This window comes from Electrona antarctica, assembly GCF_951216825.1.
Source record: "Electrona antarctica genome assembly, chromosome: 18".
NCBI lineage: Eukaryota > Metazoa > Chordata > Actinopteri > Myctophiformes > Myctophidae > Electrona > Electrona antarctica.
Window position 1 is genome coordinate 26079432 of NC_136799.1, and position 20929 is coordinate 26100360.

The 20929-nt window shown below is 42.5% G+C and overlaps 1 protein-coding gene across 1 annotated transcript in view; it reads left to right on the forward strand.

The window, feature by feature from the left end:
- The window catches only part of myo10l1 (myosin X, like 1), a gene marked incomplete at both ends in the record, with an annotated part of 60049 nt that overhangs the window by 18947 nt on the left and 20173 nt on the right, over positions 1–20929 (forward strand). Inside the window, 20 exons of the mRNA XM_079527469.1 lie at positions 7545–7732; positions 8397–8531; positions 8785–8909; positions 10125–10138; positions 10252–10336; positions 10789–10895; positions 11490–11619; positions 11901–12019; positions 12130–12276; positions 12841–12941; positions 13705–13771; positions 14294–14386; positions 15275–15343; positions 15428–15510; positions 18578–18686; positions 18798–18878; positions 18974–19098; positions 19532–19649; positions 20373–20479; positions 20617–20896. Of these exons, the coding sequence (XP_079383595.1) occupies positions 7545–7732; positions 8397–8531; positions 8785–8909; positions 10125–10138; positions 10252–10336; positions 10789–10895; positions 11490–11619; positions 11901–12019; positions 12130–12276; positions 12841–12941; positions 13705–13771; positions 14294–14386; positions 15275–15343; positions 15428–15510; positions 18578–18686; positions 18798–18878; positions 18974–19098; positions 19532–19649; positions 20373–20479; positions 20617–20896 (2283 nt within the window). The remainder of the gene's footprint in view (positions 1–7544; positions 7733–8396; positions 8532–8784; positions 8910–10124; positions 10139–10251; positions 10337–10788; positions 10896–11489; positions 11620–11900; positions 12020–12129; positions 12277–12840; positions 12942–13704; positions 13772–14293; positions 14387–15274; positions 15344–15427; positions 15511–18577; positions 18687–18797; positions 18879–18973; positions 19099–19531; positions 19650–20372; positions 20480–20616; positions 20897–20929) is intronic.

The window sequence follows — 20929 nt, forward strand, 5'->3', positions numbered from 1 at the left end:
ACTCTAGTTTTCGCCCACATATATCTTTGGGGCAGGCCCGTCTAGAGTTTAAATGGACAGGTACCAGTCAAAATGGAGATGGGCTTAATATCCCTGAAGATTTCATAGTGAAGTCACGAGGCCTGGGCACAATATATGGGGGCTTTCCTCATGTATGGGGATGATGATGTCATAGTGATGTCACGAGACCTGGGCACTATCTACGGGGACTTTCCCGTATATGGGGACTTTCACGTATGGGGATTTTGAGTGACGAAAAATGCCCCATGTATGGGGATTTTGAGTGACGAAAAACGCACAATTCCATAGTTAACTGCGACCTTCGGTTGCAATTACCACAGTAGTGGTAGTTGAAGGCTCTGCATCCCATTCTACTTTTGGATATTCTAGGAATCACAAGTATGCCTTTATTCTGTCAGTGCTCTATTCTACTGGGGTAATAGGGTACAATGACCTCTTTATTAATATATGATTATGATGGTGCCAGAAGTGATCAGAAGGATTTTCTTTATTATATTCTCGATTTACAGGGAGCCAGTGCAGAGAAGCTAAATATAGAAGAAATATGATCTCTTTTCCTAGTTTTTGTTAGGCAGCAGCATTCTGGGCCAGCTGAAAGGGCCTGAGAGTGACATTAATGAATTTCAGTAATCCAACCTGGAGTTAACAAATGTGTGAACTAGTTTTTCTGCATCATTGTGAGACAGGATGTGCCTGATGTGGCAATGTTATGTACAGTACTGAAAAAGGCTGTCCTTGAAATTTGTTTTGTGTGAGTTAAAGGGCATCATCCAAGTGGGAGTTAGTCTCATATGGCACCGGTGCAGAAAAAGGATAGCCATTTTGTATTTTAAAGCAAAATGCCAGAGGGTTTTAAAGATTGTCCTCAAACATTATACAGTGGTGTGGTGCTGGAGTCTAAGGTAATGCCATCCATAGTGGAAATATCATTAGCTAATGTGTTTCGGGCCAAGCACATAATTACTCCAGTTTTGTCTAACTTTAGTAGAAGAATATTGCAGGTCATTCGGGTCTTTATATCCTTAAGAGATGCTTGAAGTTTAGCTAATATTTGTTTTATCTGGCTTCCATAGTAAATATAATTTTATATAATCTGCATAACAATTGACATTTATAGAGTTCTAATAACATTTATAGTTTTCTAATACTATGACCCAAAGGAAGCATAAGCATAATGGTGAATAGTATTGGTCGCAGTAAAACCTTTGTGCACTCTGTGAACTCTGTGTAAAACCTTTGTGCACATGGAGGTGTAATCATTAAGGTGTACAAACTGAAATCAATCTGATAAATAGGACTTAATCCAGCGTAATGCAATTCCTTTAATGATGATTGAATGTTCTAATGTCTGTAGTAGGATGTGATGGTCAGTGTTGTCAATTGCAGTTATGTCTAACAAAACTATGTATGGAAAGAACTCCTTTATATGTCTCTGTGCTGTTATGTACTCTACATCTTGACTGGAAATCCTCAAATGCATTATTTAGTATGGCTATCATTATCGACATCCGTGTGAATATAAAAAACGCCTATACTATAACTACTGTGTGTGTGTGTGTGTGTGTGTGTGTGTGTGTGTGTGTGTGTGTGTGTGTGTGTGCGCGTGTGCACGTGTCGTCCTTTCAAGTGTGCATTAGAGGTAATATGCACAGAGGGCAGAATATGATACAATAGGAGGCATGCTAGCTGACCTGATGTGTTTTTCATCTCTAGAGGGAGAGGCCAGAAAGCAAGGTCACCATTGCAGTTAACATTTCACAACAGAACTCTAGCCTCCTTCCATCTCTTCCAGCTGACCCTATATCAGCTTTTCTAATCCAAAATCTCGCCCCATTGTCATATTGGAATATGCCCCTCCCACTCCACCAGTCCCTAATTCTAAAACCCAGATTAAATAACTACACTGAGCTCAGCTATCTTAATGGCAAACATGGTCTTTTTATGCTTTCTTTCATGTCTTTCTTTAAGCCGCATTCAATCCGGGAAAGCATCTGTGTAATTTTGGCTATATACTATGGAAGTCCATAGGCCCAATAATTACAAAATAAATACCACAATGAAATAAATTAAAAACATAATTATATAAATACAAAATACAATTAAATAAATAGAAAATACAATTTATAAATAAATGTATTTATTTATTGTGTAATGTTTTTTATATCATTGGGGTTTCTATTTATTTCTTTGTGTTTCTTATTTATTTCATTGTGTTTCTTATTTATTTCATTGTGACTTTTAATGTCCACTTATATATATTACATGATGCCACTTTTAGCTATTTAATCAAGTCCATAGGCCCAAAAATTAAAAAATAAATATTGCAATGAAATGAATAAAATCCACTATTAAATAAATAAATAACACAATTTTATATAAAAAACGCAATGAAATAAATACAAAATGCAATTTAATAAATAAATACATTTATTTATTTTTTGAGTTTTTAATTTAATTGTGCTTTTTATTTATTTATTTTTAGTATTTATTTAATGTTTTTTTTATTTAATGCTGTCTTTTCATAAGAATGGCTTCCATTTACCGAATAATGTCTTGACATCACCGTCTGTCAATCAAGAGGAAGGGGGCGGGACCATAGGGCGGGACCTATTTTCTGGTTGGGTAATCCCTTGCTCTGGATTACTTTGGTCTGTCTGTAGCAAGAGTGTCTGGCTGCAGACCAGTAAGTGGACCCCTCGGCCGTCCCTTTTTTAATGTCTAATGTTTGCACCCTAGAGTGGTGCAACTCCGTGTGGGGGTCCCCAGGGGGGGGTTCAGACCCACAGGATAGAGCCCAGGGTGCCGGGCCAGTTCCTGCGAGCCGCCCCGCGTCCGAAACGGTAGAGAAATGACAGAGTTACCATGTGGGGGGCCCCGGGGGGCCCCGGAACATCCAGACCCCCAGGAACACGCCCGGGGGGGCGGGCCGGTTCCGGTGTGCCCATGTGCCGCCCCGCGTCTGAAACGGTTGAGAAATGACAGAGCTACCGTGTCGGGGTCCCACTTCTGTACTGTACTGTACTGTACTGTACTGTACTGTACTGTACTGTACTGTACTGTACTGTACTGTACTGTACTGTACTGTACTGGCACACCCGAAATCATCATATATACAGTTAATATGTGCATGTGTGTTTGTGTTTGGTTGCGCACAGGTGGTGAAAAACAACCACGCTGCTTTCGTGCTCAGACCCAGCCAGCCAGCCAGCAAGCCACACACTTAGTGCTCAGACCCAGCCAGCCAGCCAGCAAGCCACACACATAGTGCTCAGACCCAGCCAGCCAGCCAGCCAGCCAGCCAGCAAGCCACACACATAGTGCTCAGACCCAGCCAGCCACACACATAGCTCCGTAAGCACCACTCAAAAAACTGAAGAGGCTACTGGAGATTGGAGAACCTGATTTGGACATGATCTGATGCAGGACAATGTCACTATGACAGAAAGAGAAGATGGGTCTGGCCACATTCATTCACCCCATAATCTCAGTGGAAATTGGGGAATATGTTGTGAAATAAAAAGTCAGAAAACTGGAATTTGGGAAAATGCCTTATTTTTAATTTCCCCATGCCCACACATCTGTGGTCTCTCTCTCTCTCTCCCTCTGAACAGAACTAACGACAAGTTGCGATGCTGCCCCTCCCCCTTCAGACACACACACACACACACACACACACACACACACACACACACACACACACACACACACACACACACACACACACACACACACGACACACACACACACACACACACACACACACACACACACGACTTTGTCCCTATAATGTGCGTAGGCTACTGGCACCGTTCCTCATATCACGCAAGAGACGCAACACACCAGTATAGAAGAGAGATAGTCACTTAGCCTACTCACTTAATGTTGTAACTTGTGGAGGCTATATTGTCTTCCATGAAAAATATTTCGAAGCGATGTTAAACTATGCATGGCTCATTTCCATGCGTCACAGTCAGGGACAGGGACCCTGCTGACGATTTGGTGGTCCACTGCCTGGTTACCCTTCTACTGCATATAACAGCGCTGCATGATCTCCTGCAGATCGGCTATTTTTGCCGTTTGTGAGGATGCACACATGGGCGCGCGTTATTACGCGGCGGAGCCGCGGAGAAAATTGTTATTATGAGAGCCGGCTTGGCTTTTTTGGCACATTTTATGCCCCCCCTCGGCGTGCGTATTGTGCGTGAGTGAGAAATGAGAGGTGTGGCGTGGTGCGTGGTAAAAGGTCAAATTGCGTGACTCTCACTCTCAAAGCGTGAGATTTGGCAGAGGTGCTTGTACATATGTCACGTCCGACATATGTCACGTCCGACCAACATTACTGTCTGTGTGATGATCCATGCTGGGACTTACTTATCCATTTGCTGTTACAACGTTAATATAAAAGGTAAAATGCAATGACGTGACATGATATATACAAGCATATCTCCTGTCAGTGGCATCACGCCATCTGCTGGGCCATTTGTGCCATATCTATGATTTGTCATGTCCAACTGCCTGGTCTCAACTGCGCATGTTTCTTTCCTTCCATGGAGCACCATGTGAGCAACATGGCGTCGCCCTTACGGTCTTCGCGGCTCGTCCTTCTTAGACAGTCCTTGGTCTGCAGCCAGACACTCTTGAATCGGCTTCTCAGCGATCTGTTGCTTTGGTTTGAATGGGTGTTAAATGTAGACCCCGCCCATGAACCCGCCCCATTCCTGTTGATTGACAGACGGCGATGTCGACCATTATTCGGTAAATGGAAGCCATTCTTATGAAAAAGCCATGATTATGAAAAGTCAGCATGAAATAAAAAACACAATGATATATACAACAAAGTTAAATAAAAAACTCTATGAAATAAGTAAAGACACAATGATATAAATAAAAAGCACAATTAAATTAAAAACACAACACAAATAAATAAATGTATTTATTTATTAAATTGCATTTTGTATTTATTTCATTGCGTTTTTTATTCATTTCATTGCAATATTTATGTTTTAATTTTTGGGCCTATGGACTTGATTAAATAGCTAAAAGTGGCATCATGTAATATATATAAGTGGACATTAAAAGTCACAATGAAATAAATAAGAAACACAATGAAATAAATAAGAAACACAAAGAAATAAATAGAAACCCCAATGATATAAAAAACATTACACAATAAATAAATACATTTATTTATAAAATGTATTTTTTATTTATTTAATTGTATTTTGTATTTATATAATTATGTTTTTAATTTATTTCATCGTGGTATTTATTTTTTAATTATTGGGCCTATGGACTTCCATAATATACAGTATGAGTGTGATTTTTCAAAATCTACAAGATCAAAACTTGAGCTATTATGAGTTTGCAAATTAACGATTTTTGATTCTGGGGGTTCCTGGCAAAATATATTTTGAGATGGGGGTTGGCGGCCAAAGACATTTTCGGGGACCTTGACATTTCTTTCTACCCCTGAGCCACTGCCGCCGCAGGGAAATGACAACAAAGTCTCTGTCTGGAACTTATCATCTATTCAGGGGTTTGTTACGAAAAAGTGAGCACCACTGATATAGCAACGTACTGTACGTTTTTCAGAAAACTGATTTAGAAGACATTTAGACCTGAGGCCGATTGTAAAAACGCCTCCTATAACCTAACCTAAGGTTTTCTGAAAACCTTCAAATTCTTACTAAAAAAATACTAAAATGTTGCTATATGAGACACAGAGGTGTATGTGACACAGAGGTGTATGAGACACAGAGGTGTATGTGACACAGAGGTGTATGAGACACAGAGGTGTATGAGAGACACAGAGGTGTATGAGACACAGAGGTGTATGAGACACAGAGGTGTATGAGACACAGAGGTGTATGAGACACAGAGGTGTATGTGACACAGAGGTGTATGAGACACAGAGGTGTATGAGAGACACAGAGGTGTATGAGACACAGAGGTGTATGTGACACAGAGGTGTATGAGACACAGAGGTGTATGAGACACAGAGGTGTATGAGACACAGAGGTGTATGAGACACAGAGGTGTATGAGAGACACAGAGGTGTATGAGACACAGAGGTGTATGTGACACAGAGGTGTATGTGACACAGAGGTGTATGAGACACAGAGGTGTATGAGAGACACAGAGGTGTATGAGACACAGAGGTGTATGAGAGACACAGAGGTGTATGAGACACAGAGGTGTATGTGACACAGAGGTGTATGTGACACAGAGGTGTATGAGAGACACAGAGGTGTATGTGACACAGAGGTGTATGAGACACAGAGGTATATGAGACACAGAGGTGTATGAGACACAGAGGTGTATGAGACACAGAGGTGTATGTGACACAGAGGTGTATGTGACACAGAGGTGTATGTGACACAGAGGTATATGAGACACAGAGGTGTATGAGACACAGAGGTGTATGTGACACAGAGGTATATGAGACACAGAGGTGTATGTGACACAGAGGTGTATGTGACACAGAGGTGTATGTGACACAGAGGTGTATGTGACACAGAGGTGTATGAGACACAGAGGAGACAGAGGTGTATGAGACACAGAGGTGTATGAGACACAGAGGTGTATGAGACACAGAGGTGTATGAGACACAGAGGTGTATGAGACACAGAGGAGACACAGAGGTGTATGAGACACAGAGGTGTATGAGACACAGAGGTGTATGAGACACAGAGGTGTATGAGACACAGAGGAGACACAGAGGTGTATGAGACACAGAGGTGTATGAGACACAGAGGTGTATGAGACACAGAGGAGACACAGAGGTGTATGAGACACAGAGGTGTATGAGACACAGAGGTGTATGAGAGACACAGAGGTGTATGAGACACAGAGGTGTATGTGACACAGAGGTGTATGAGACACAGAGGTGTATGTGACACAGAGGTGTATGAGAGACACAGAGGTGTATGAGACACAGAGGTGTATGAGACACAGAGGTGTATGAGACACAGAGGTGTATGTGACACAGAGGTGTATGAGACACAGAGGTGTATGAGACACAGAGGTGTATGAGACACAGAGGTGTATGAGACACAGAGGTGTATGAGACACAGAGGTGTATGTGACACAGAGGTGTATGAGACACAGAGGTGTATGTGACACAGAGGTGTATGAGACACAGAGGTGTATGAGACACAGAGGTGTATGTGACACAGAGGTGTATGTGACACAGAGGTGTATGAGACACAGAGGTGTATGTGACACAGAGGTGTATGTGACACAGAGGTGTATGAGACACAGAGGTGTATGTGACACAGAGGTGTATGAGACACAGAGGTGTATGAGACACAGAGGTGTATGTGACACAGAGGTGTATGTGACACAGAGGTGTATGTGACACAGAGGTGTATGTGACACAGAGGTGTATGTGACACAGACGGCACAGCCGGCATTAAAGGTAAAACAACGTGTGGGTAGCACCAGGTCTAAATGGGTTAATGGGTTCATGTCTTTCTTTAATGGCTACAGTTCTGATATCTGTGTTCTTTACCTGTTGTTTTCAGACCAACATCGGCAGTATCCTGGCGGCTGTGAACCCCTACAAGCAGATCCCAGGTCTGTATGACCCTGAGAGGGTGGACCTCTACTCCAAGCACCACTTGGGGGAACTTCCCCCTCACATCTTCGCAATTGCCAATGAGTGCTACCGATGCATCTGGAAACGCCATGACAGTCAGTGTGTCCTCATTAGGTGAGTTCTTCCGGATATTCTGGATATTGCTTGATTGCACTCATGTTTGGACACACACCATCAATCAAGATGTATTTATCAGATTTATTGTGAGAAACTAAATGAACGAAACTAAACGAATGAATGTGTTGTGAAGAAGCTTCGTAGGGAGTCATGGCGGAGAGAAGAGTAGAAACGGGAAGAGAAGCAGGGTGGGAGGGAGGGGAGCAGAATGGGGGAAGGGACATGCAGGGTTAGTTGTCTATTTATAGGAAAGTGAAAGTAGCGTGATTGAGGTGTGGTCCTGCTCCTAACTAACAGTTTCAAATAAAATATGCATGTTTTACTCCTTGACTGTGTAAGTCCATTTGAGGTGCATGCAGTCAAGCATCTCATTATGCTTCCAATTAAGGGCTCAATTAAGGCCTCAATTGGTATCCAGAGAAAGACCCGCAAAGGCTAATCTGTGAACCAATCAGACTTCTGGATCTATTTAACAGCCACACTAATCCAAGTTGAGTAAATGTCAGAGAATGTCATACAGTGTAGTGTGTGATTCAATTATTGTGTGTGTGTGTGTGTGTGTGTGTGCGTGCGTGCGTGCGTGCGTGCGTGCGTGCGTGCGTGCGTGCGTGCGTGCGTGCGTGCGTGTGTGCATGCGTGTGTGCGTGCGTGCACGTTCCAGTGGTGAGTCGGGGGCAGGAAAGACAGAGAGCACTAAGCTGTTGCTTCAGTTCCTGTCTGTGATGAGTCAGAATTCAGCAGGGACGCCTCCTTCAGAGAGGAGCACACGAGTGGAGCAGGCCATCGTACAGAGCAGGTATGGTCACCTGCATGCACGCACAAGCAAAAACACAATGTCAGGATGCAGGGATTACAGACTCATTCATACAGGACAGGATTCATACAGGTGTGCTACAGCAACTTCAGGGGTTCTATACCTACGTTGCTGTATGAAAAGCAAAACCTTATGTTTGGAAGGAATGACCCCTGCTCTGGACCTTAGACCCCATGTACACCCGTGCGCAAGCAGTAAGCACTAACTAGAGTTATCTCTCTCTTTGTGTGAGCAGTCCTATCATGGAGGCATTTGGGAACGCCAAAACTGTGTACAACAACAACTCCAGCCGCTTTGGGAAGTTCATCCACCTGCACTTCTCTGAGGGTGGAAACATCCAGGGAGGCTGCGTCATCGACTGTATCCTTGTTGTTATTGTTGTTGTTGTTTTTAACAGATACTAGACCGGTGCCCGGCTGTACAGCACAGAGTTGGTAACGATGGAAGTTGGAGATCCATGCCCGACCTGGCTATGCAATACCCGTTGTACTCGTGTCAGAGTACCCGTTCCACCCATCTGTCTGTGTCCCTTTTATGCCCATATATGGAGATTTCGGGATCTGTCTCTCTATGTCCCTTTATTCCTATATATGGAGTTCTGTGTCAGGCATGCCAAAATATGAAGTGTTGTGATGCTAGAACAGACCAGCTCCATATATGGACCATGGGCAGGGGCCCTGTCCAGAGCCTTGGCAGAGGCCTTTTGTGGCGGTTCTGGACAACCGTGGGTCCGACCGACTTGACACCGGGGTCGGTGGGGCGAACGGTTTATGTGGATTACAGCCGTACACACGTACGTACAGACAGACGTACAGACAGACGTACAGAGACATGGTGCATTTATAGATAGATTTGCTTTATTCCTCCACTTGCCATTCCAGGTGTGAGTTGGGCAGGGTTTGTAAAAATAATATTCAGACTTCAGACAACCATCACAGCGGTGCCACAAACCAAACTCATCTGGAACTCTTTGACCCCTGTCACATGGAACACATTATTTTGTGCTGCTGCTGGCGTAGTGATACTGGACACAAAACATAGTAGGTCAAAGTTGAACAAAAGTTGCACTATATGGTAGAAATAGGTCAACAATACAAATCCGCTAGTTTTGTGTATTCATTTATTTTTAATGAAAGGCCCCCAGACCCCCACCAAATGACCAAAACTACTTTATATTCACCAAAACCAGACCAGAACTTCCACCATGGGACTAAGGCAATCAATTAATTGGATATTTCGTACAGCTTTAAGTCTAACAATCTAAATCTTTAATAGATGTTAAGTTCCAGACAGAGACTTTGTTGTCATTTCTCTGGGGCGGCAGTGGCTCAGGGATAGAGTTGCTGGTTGGAAACCAGTTCGATCCCGGGCTCGCCTCTGAGTTTGTGTCAAAGAGTCCTTGGGCAATCCTCTGAACCCCCAATTGCTCCCGATGAGCAGGTTGGTGCCTTGCATAGTTTCCTCCGCCATCGGTGTATGAATGCATTGTGTGAATGTAATGCACATTCTATGCAAAGCGCCTTGGATAAAGGCACTATCTAAATGCACCATTTACCTTGACTCTGTCCCTCTCAGATTTACTGGAAAAGGTAAGTTACAGTATGTCTGAAGTGGCAGGCTGCTCAGATCAAATTTAAACTAACTGGAATTTGGTGATCACTGAGATATTAATTGTGATGGTGCTGTGGTGATCTCTCTGTAGAACCGTGTGGTGAGACAGAACCCTGGAGAGCGGAACTACCACATCTTCTACGCTCTGCTGGCAGGAGCAACAAAGGAACATAAAGGTGAGCTCCGTCAACAGCTTTGATGGATAAGTAATGCTTGGATTTATACAAATCCCACATTTTCTTCTTGAAGAGGTCTCATTTCCTCACTTTTAAAATGCATTCTGATTTGTACCTACTACTAATATGTCCACTTTAAAAATATATTTGTTTGATTTAGTTTTTAAGCCTTTTTGCGGACCCATATGGTTTCAATGCAGGCTACTTGGGTACCAAGTCGGCGTGGGCTTGAACTGGGCAAATTATGAGGATCCCATAATTGTGTTTTTCATAAGGTTTTCAACTGGATGACTATAGATGACTATGGTACTACTCACTATGGATATGGATGACTATGGAGATGATGTTTGGGATGCACTGACTAAATTACAAATGTAATTGATGCTGTGTTGCTATCCATTAAATTATTCTATAATAAGTTTAATAACATGAACTATTATTTCCTTTACCAGAAACATACTTCTTGGGTGACCCTCCTGAGTCTTTCCACTACCTCAGCCAATCTGGATGTCTGAAGGACAAAAGCCTTAATGACAAAGAACTCTTCAACAGTGTTATGGTAGGCATTATTGTTTCATTGTTGTTTTTTTTGTGTGGCAAAGTGGAACTTTAGAAAGGAATATAAAATCTGCACTCTCTGTAGTAGTCTTAGGGGTTTAATTTAATAATGATTTAGGATCTGCAGCAGAAGTCAACCCAAACAGAGGCGTTTCTGCGCACAGGCCATCGTCAGTGTTAGAATTAAGTGAATAAAGTGGGACTTTAATCATTTTTTTTCAAGCAACGATTAGGGTTTCTGTGCTGTTCTGTCAGAAAGATGGGGCATTTTTAAAAGAATACAGTATAATGATTAACTAATGCCATGTCTATTAATTGACTTATCTCAGATAAATTGCTCTCAGATTGAAGCAATTTATATTATGTCATTTTCTGGTATTAGAAAAGAAGACAGACAATAATATTTTTTTGTCTTATCTCTGCACTTACAGTAACTTGAACAATTCTTAATCTTTACACTCTGAAATGATGTCATCTTTCCCATATCCCATCTTGATCAATGAAACATGCTCTAATTTGGCTGATCGAAAACTTTGTTTAGGAATTAGAAAGGATTATTGTGTTGTGTCTAAACTCTTTCTTCTGTCCCATGCAGGAAGCAATAAAGGTGTTGGAATTCTCAGAGGAGGAGAGTAGAGACATGTTCAAGTTACTTTCAGGTGTCTTACAGTTGGGGAACGTCGAGTTCATGACTGCAGGAGGAGCACAGATCACCACCAAGCAAGGTCAGTGGAGAGAGAGACAGACAGACAGACAGACAGACAGACAGACAGACAGACAGACAGACAGACAGACAGACAGACAGACAGACAGACAGACAGACAGACAGACAGACAGACAGACAGACAGACAGACAGACAGACAGACAGACAGACAGACAGACAGACAGAGAAGATAGGTGACAGTGGAAATGGGACTGGTAGAGATAGAAAAATAGTCTGAATAACTCCCTCCCCATCCCTCTCTTTCTTACTCCATCTCTCTCTCTGTCTTTCTGTCTCTCCAGTGGTCAGCAATGCCAGTGAGCTGCTGGGTCTGGACTCCTTCCAGCTGTCTGAAGTCCTGACTCAGCGCTCCATCATCCTCAGAGGAGAAGAGATCTGCTCGCCACTCACTATAGAGCAGGTACAGTACACACATTCATGAAGTACATGCATTTGCACACATGCACCTCCTCTCACACTGTCTTAACCAATCTCTCTCATAATAATTTCGTGTTTCCTTTTCCTTGTCAGGCTGTCGATTCAAGAGATTCTGTTGCCATGGCACTGTATTCCCAGTGTTTCTCCTGGATCATACTTAAGATCAATCAGAAGATCAAAGGGAAGGAAAACTTCAAATCCATCGGCATCCTCGACATCTTCGGCTTTGAGAACTTTGAGGTCAGAACCCTTTTATATTTGAGCAGAACTGTGCACTCTTTGCTTGTGCACATGGATTTATTGATACACTAGTGGTGGGTCTCTGCCTCTCAGCCAAAGCCACCCTCCATCCTTTACAATAGACGCCTTATCAGACGACGTCACACTGATAAGAAACGGCATGCGCGCGCATAAAGGCAGCAGAAGAACACCACCTCTCATAAGATGCAATGGAAAAGTTCTAACTGCACTCACGTGTAAAAAATGCCCTATCAAACTTTCAGATGCTGTTTTTCTCCCAGTCTGGAGGAAGAATGATTAGGATTTTGATTGTGATCTCTCGCCCTTGAAATATATAATCCTTGGTTTCTGTTGTGTTTGAACAATAATAGCAATTCAAAACAACAGGAGATCTGTTGGGAATTGATTACATGAAACAGCCACCCGTGCGCCCAGTCCCAATGTTTGTAAACAAATAATTGGTCTATACACACATATGGTAAACACATGTTTACTGTACAGTACAAGCTGTAGAATCCTACTGTACTGCATACATTATGCGATGTGTATCTCTTTTCCCTCCAGGTGAATCGGTTTGAGCAGTTTAACATCAACTATGCCAACGAGAAGCTCCAGGAGTATTTCAACAAGCATATCTTCTCACTGGAGCAGCTGGAGTACAACAGGTATATGTCATCTATGTAATACTGATTTTGAAGTCGAACCCAAAGGCAGGAGAACATAGGCAGTACTCAGGGGGAAAACCATGTTTCATGCCACTCCAACCTCATGGAACACACGATAAACAGACAGGTATAGTAACAGGAAGGCAGGCAGGTTATAATCAATCAGGCTTACAGAAACAGTAAGCCTGATCACCCCCGCAGGTTTTCTCTGACGTGTGCCTAGTTGGAAGTCGATCGGTCGGACGGTTCTTGAGATACGAGATACTACACACACACACACACACACACGCACGCACGCACGCACGCACGCACGCACGCACGCACGCACGCACGCACGCACGCACGCACGCACGCATGCACGCACGCACGCACGCACGCACACACACACACACACACACACACACACACACACACACACACACACACACACACACACACACACACACACACAGATTTCGAGCATTTATAATTTAGTATGATTCAGAACCTTTTGTATAGTTATATTGCAGTAATAATGTGTGGTTGTCACAAAATCACATGGCACATGTCTCACGGCACACTGGCACCACTGACAAATTAAATTTACAGTAGCAAGCGACAGTATGGCAGTAAGAAATACACGCATGGTAATGTAATAATAAAATGTGTGTATATACAGTGTACATAAATATGCAGCAGTAGTGCATAATATGTTGCAGATTGTTTTACGTATATGTTGTAGCAATGTGTTTGTTGACATACAATACTCTGTGTCTCTCTACAGGGAGGGGGTGCAGTGGGATGCCATAGACTGGATGGACAATGCAGAGTGTCTGGACCTCATAGAGAAGGTATATATTCCCAGACATCTCAAGTCTCCCGGCTAGGGTTAGGGCCGGGTTAGCATAAGTCTCTTGTAAATGAACACTAAAGCCTGAGTTATTCAATAGCTCTTCTGAATCCTTTTTATTGTCATTGTATGCACGCATTCAACAACTATCTAGGCCAACTTGAAAAGCAGCCTCATATAGCACCACCATGAGGCCAATTTGGAACATTTGTGGAGTGGAGTGTCTTCCTTGACCTACTGGCTGTTCACAAAACGATTTTGCTGCCACTTGACCAGGTGCTCCAATGAACAGCTGTCCATGTCATTGCATTACTGACCCCTGCTGGTTGTTTGGAGTGCCTGTTCAGTGGGGACAAAATCTGGAGGAGATATCTGGCATTAAGCCATTTGAAAATAAGTGGCTGACTGTATCGGAGGTGGCACATGGCTGTTAATGGTATTAGTGTTACTTGTGAGGATTTTGGCTAGGTGCTATACCTACACTGTATGTAATAATGTCAAGTCATGTATTTTCTTGGTTTAGAAACTAGGCATGTTGGCACTAATCAATGAAGAAAGCCGCTTTCCCAAAGGAACAGACTTCACTTTGTTGGAGAAGCTGCACAGCAGACACGCAGTGAGTCCTTTACACAGACGCACTCACACGTGCACAGACATGCACAGACACGCATGCTCACACGCACGCACGCACGCACGCACGCACGCACGCACGCACGAACGCACGCATGCACACACACACACATTTTAACCATTTATTTATGTCCACACAAAGGATATGCATACAAGGACACAAATATTATAGGTGCATTAGAGTTACATCTGCAAAGTCATGGCATGTGTTTTCGTGATACAACAGGCATGTCACACAGTACTCTATGGGTATAAGTAACAGCGTCTCCGCCATATATGACGGCTGCCAATTATAGCAGAGACACCACAATACTTTGCCAGCCTTTTTGCCTCCTTTTTGGGCATCCCAAGTTGTTGGAACCGTCTAACAACCAGTCTGTGCATATGCCCTAGGCTGCCAAATATAAAGACAAATAGTCTGCACCTATAGCCCAGCTCTGAGATGTTATGTAGAAGTGGTTGGTATTTTATGACCTTGGTCATAAAGGCTTCCTCTAGGCTGTGGTCAAAGGTGCAGGCTATCTCTAATACAGACACTTCTCTGGACTCTTCATCAACCACAACAATATCTGGTGTATTAGCTGCTAGAGATGTAAAGGTATCTGAGTTATCACTGAGTTGGAACATGGATGGAATGACCTTGGAACACACACACACACACACACACACACACACACACACACACACACACACACACACACACACACACACACACACACACACACACACACACACACACACACACACACACACACACACACACACATCCACACACACACACACACACACACACACACACACACACACACACACACACACACACAAACATACACATGCACGTTCATGATCTATCTATGGTATTCTTCTTTTTCAGACCAACCCTTACTATGTAAAGCCCAGAGTTGCAGACTTGCAGTTTGGCATCAAGCACTATGCTGGGGAGGTGAGTTATATATCTGTCTGATATACCTACTCATAATCACTAATGGTTGTGGAGATGATCTGACATGGATCTCGTCTCTGTCAGGTTCTGTATGATGTCAGAGGGATCCTGGAGAAGAACAGAGACACATTCAGAGATGACATACTCAACATGCTTAAAGACAGCAGGTATAGCAGCTCTCCTTAACACATTAAGACCTGAGGCTCTCTATACATCTAACTATATCAGTGGTGCTCAAAACCGTTTCATGTCAAGGACACTCAAAATTGATATTTGTATTTGGCTGCCGAGCCCCATAGACAAATATCTTGTTCCAGGGACCCCCAGAAGCAACGGTTTTAGTTGAAACCATTTTTCAAAAGTAGCAGATCTACAAGATATTTGATTCGATTATTTACATATACAAGCTATGAGCTTTTATGTATACAGTATGTGTGTTTATTTTAAAATATCCAATGCTAAACTCTAAAGTGACACAGATGCTATTCCGTTTGTAAAAGAGAAAAAGAAATAGAGAGAGAGAGAGAGAGAGAGAGAGAGAGAGAGAGAGAGAGAGAGAGAGAGAGAGACCCGTTTGGAGCCTCAGCAGTGGAGGGTGAGAGGGCTATGAGCTTCTCGTCTCCTCAGCGTGCATGTATTTCAGCGTGCATGTGCATGTATCACACCTACACATATGTTCTACCACGAAATTGGTAGAACATATATCTACAGCAATTGATAATAATGAATATACTGTAGGGGTTTTTATTGATCTGAGCAAGGCATTTGACACTATACATCATGGCCTGCTCCTAAAAAAAATGGAAAGATACGGTATTCGAGGAACTGCAAATTCATGGCTAGAGAGCTACCTCAGCAACAGACAACAGTATGTAAGCATGAATAATGTTGAGTCGGAAAAACAAAACATCTCATATGGAGTCCCACAAGGCTCTGTACTTGGGCCCAAACTGTTCATAATGTACATAAATGATATATGTGAAATATTGGAAAACTTAAATTGCGTATTGTTCGCGGATGACACAAGTCTGTACTGCACAGGGGGGAGCCTCGAGCAGCTCCGGGACACAGTAGAAAAAGAGCTTATAACTCTGAAAAAATGGTTTGATATTAATAAACTGTCACTAAACTTAAGCAAAACTAAATTCATCATCTTTGGAAATAGGAAAATAGACAAACAGATCAAAATCAAGTTCGCTGATGTTGAAATCGAACAAGTACAAGACAGTAAATTCTTAGGAATTATAATTGACAACAAACTTAACTGGCATACACACATAAACAATTTAAGAACCAAAATCTCTAAAACTATCGGAATACTGTATAAGATGAAACCCATTTTGGACCAGAAATCACTGTACTTACTGTATTGCTCCCTCGTACTTCCGCACATCAGTTATTGTGTGGAAGTATGGGGGAGCAACTATAAATCAAACATCAACCCCATATTTCTTCTCCAAAAGAAAGCAATCCGAATTATAAATCACGCCGATTATTACGCACCAACAAATCCACTTTTTATTCAGTCACACACCCTAAAATTGCATGATCTGGTAGACCTCTCAACAGCAGTTATAATGTATAAAGCACATAACAGACTGCTTCCGCCCTGTGTCCAGGAGTTGTTCGAGGCTCGAGAGAGCAGGTACAATCTTAGGGGATTCGGCATATTCAGGGGGACTAAGGCTAGAACCAACAAAAAAGCGAGATGTATAAGCGTAAGAGGTGTGAAACTGTGGAACGGCTTAGACAATGAACTGAAAAAGTGTAGCTCAATTTATACATTTAAAAGAATGTACAAATCTAAAATAATAGATAAGTATAGAACATTATTATAACCTAGTATATTTACTAATCATATCTTAATCATATTAGTACACAATTATTATGATAAAGCAATATAATAACTATATAATAACCATATAAATAACTTCTTCTCATGTGCGACTCTGGATTCTGTGTGATCAAATCTGTCTTCTCCTGTGTGTCTTTGTTTTATTTTTATTTTTATTTTTTTGTTCGTTTTTTTGTTTGTTTTTTTCTTGTTTTTTGTTTCTTCTCTTTGTTTCTCTGTCAGTTTTATGTCCCCCCCACTCCCCCCCTGGGATAGGCACAATAAGCCATTGGCTTCAGCCTAAACCCTTTTGGTCTAAGTGTAAAAAAACACGATTAATTGAATACATGTAATGTAATGTTTTTTTGTTTTTGTATTTATGACCAAAATAAAACTGAACTGAACTGAACTGAACTTCTTATATTAATTTGCTTTGAGCTTCTCTAAGTTTTCTTTCACCTCGTTGGGGTCAACACTGTTGTCGGAATCCATCATCCATGATATAATAATGTAGAATTGCACGCTGGTGTTTTCAAATCAGCCCGGCTTGCCTTGCATGGTATACATGCGCATTGCGTAGCTCTTACGCTGCTGATCCTAAACCAGCATAATCATCACACAAGTAACACAGCCATTCATGTGGCTGCTACACTAACCTGATCCTAGGTCAGCCTAAATCATCACACAAGTTAAACAGCACTTCAGTTCGTTGAGTTTTTTTCCTCCATAGCGCAGCAGAGTGCACAGCGGACAGAGAGAGAGAGAGAGACACAGTCACACCTACACAACCACACAGTGATTGATTGAATGTTTTATTATCTTTGCAAAAATTTAAAAAAGCACAGCTAGACAGTACACACACGTCACACACAGTCTTCTCAGATCCACTCGAGTATTACACATAGTGATTGACAGAACCGAGTTTTGTGGGGGATATACTGCCGATTCCGAACCTGCCCGAGTGATTATGATAAAACACGGCTCCGACCCGTGCGCGTCTCGAGTCCTCTCGGGTCTTTTCTGAATCGGGGGCCCCCGTGAAGACCTATAGTGTGAACTGTAAACAAACACCGAATTCTGACTGGCAGCAATCTTGTTTCTGGGTGTATGCCTATTTGGGACCTAGTACAACATTGCAGGCAAAGTCGTTGCCAGTGTGAACACCGTGCCAGCAGCATCATGATATTTCTTGCATATTCTGAGTGCGACTTGTGTTCAATATAAGATAGCAGGCCTTTGGTTCTCAATGACTCAACTTTGGTTGATTTCATTACTTATTTGAATGATTGATTAAAAACTAAAGCACATGATCTTTTAATTTATTCATTTACAGTGTAAATTCAATATGAGGTTGTAGACTTTAATTCCGTGTTCACCTGTGTTTCTCTGTCTCCCCTCAGACTGGACTTCATCTATGACTTATTTGAGAAGGTGGGTAGCAGGAATAATGAGGAGACATTGAAGATGGGCACAGCTAGACGTAAACCTACCGTCAGCTCCCAGTTCAGGGTGAGAGATATATACAACTTTCTGTTGGTTTCTTTTTTTGTTTGATATTAGGAAAAGCTGTTACTGTCATTAGAGAAGTAAATATGATTACATTATTAATTTTCTTTTCAGGATTCCCTCCACTCGCTCATGGCCACTCTCAGTGTCTCCAATCCTTTCTTCATTCGCTGTATCAAACCCAACATGGAGAAGGTTTGTCTCATCTCAAAGTAAAAACAAAACAAAAAGCCATCTCTCTTGAAACCTGCTGCATCTTCTCATCTCGATGCCTTATTGTCTACCTGTAGAATCCAAACGTTTTTGACCCGGAAGTAGTTCTGAACCAGCTGAGGTATTCTGGGATGTTAGAAACAGTCAAGATTCGTCGGGCTGGGTTCCCCGTCCGTAGAACATTCAAGGACTTCTTCTCCCGGTTTGTATTTCAACCCGTGTGTGTGTGTGTGTGTGTGTGTGTGTGTGTGTGTGTGTGTGTGTGTGTGTGTGTGTGTGTGTGTGTGTGTGTGTGTGTGTGTGTGTGTGTGTGTGTGTGTGTGTGTGTGTGTGTGTGTGTGTGTGTGTGTGTGTGTGTGTGTGTGTGTGTGTGTGTGTGTGTGTGTGTGTGTGTGCGTGCGCACGTGCGTGTGTGCGATACTGGCTAGTGAGTTTGCAAGATATGTGCATATGAATGAATTATTCATATGCACTATCATTATGAACTATCAAAGTCTTGGCCGACTAAGACCAAACAGATCATATATTTATTGTATTGACTATGTAGGGACAGTCCTAGTATGTTGGTGTGTATGTCTTTGGGTGTTTAATCTTGAATTCTTAAATCTCTATGTTATTATATGTATTTCTCGCAGATATAAAATCATTCTGAAAGACAAAGTTCCTACAGCAGGAGATGATAAAAAGAGAAGCACAGACCTGCTGTTTAAATACGATAAGACCAAGAAAGAGTGGCAGCTAGGCAAGACTAAGGTAAGACTGTTGGAGTCGTTGTATGAATCACACTGGCAGTGGCTATTGGGGAATCCTTGTATGTTAGGCCAGGGGTTCTCAACCCGTGGGTCGCGACCCCTCGGGGGGTTGCCAAATTATTTTAGGGGGTCCCCAAATTATCTTCAAAAAAAAAGAAAAAAAAAATGTTTTTAAAATTTCTTTTTCACAATTTTTCAAAAATAGCAGACCTACAAGCTCGTAGCGCGCCACTCGGTGGCGCGCTATGAGCTTGTAGATCTGCTATTTTTAAATAGCTAAATTATAACAATGCTTAAAACACCAAAAGGGGTTCCCGCCCAAAATGGTTTAAGGTTATTGTAGCAGTCAATTTATATTGGGGGTCGGGAGGGGGCGGGGCGGGGGTCCCGAGACGTTGCCAAAGCATTTTCGGGGGTCCCCGGCCAAAAACGTTGAGAACCCCTGTGTTAGGCTACCGAGATCCTTTTCATTGTAGCTGTCTAATCTGTGTGTAGGTCCCAGCCTCCAGGTGAATGCATGCAACTTCATAGTAGGATAGCAAAACAGCACGGGTCTCTGAGGTCTCTGAGGACTAGCTCTAGGCTACTCTACCTGATCCTGATAAACTTTAGAAGATCCTAATTTGTGTCAACAATAATAATATAACCATCTGTAAATACCATTAGAGATTCTTAATACTAATGATAACATAATGAATGATATACTTTGATCTTTGCCCTGTAGGTGTTCATGAAGGAGGCTCTGGAGCATCGTCTGGAGAAGGACAGGGACGAGGTCCGTCGTCAAGCAGCCTTGATAATCAGAGCTCACCTGCTCACATTCTCTGCCAAGTAAGACTCCAATAGAGTGTATCCTGGTTTGGATACTGTAGGTTGTGTGCCAGCTGAATCCTGTATCATGTAACCCATGAATCCTAATCCTGCGTTCACTTAGTATGTGTGTATTCCTGAACAAATTCTGCACACAGGAAGCACTTCAAGCGTGTTCGCCTCAGTGTCGTCACCCTTCAGAAACACTTCCGCAAACACATACAGCGCAGGCAGTTCGTGAAGAAACGCAAGGCGACTCTGGTCCTGCAGAAACACAGACGAGGCCAGGTGGCACGTGCCCGCGTTCGGAAACTCAAAGAGGAGAAGAGGAAGAGGGAGGAAGAAAAGAAGAAACAAGAAGAAAGGGAGAAAAAGCAGAGGGAGGGGGAGGAGGAAGGAGCGAAAGGAGGAGAAGCAGATACAGAGGTGGAAACAGAGGTAAGTACTGTGGTTATAAAGATAGCAGATTAA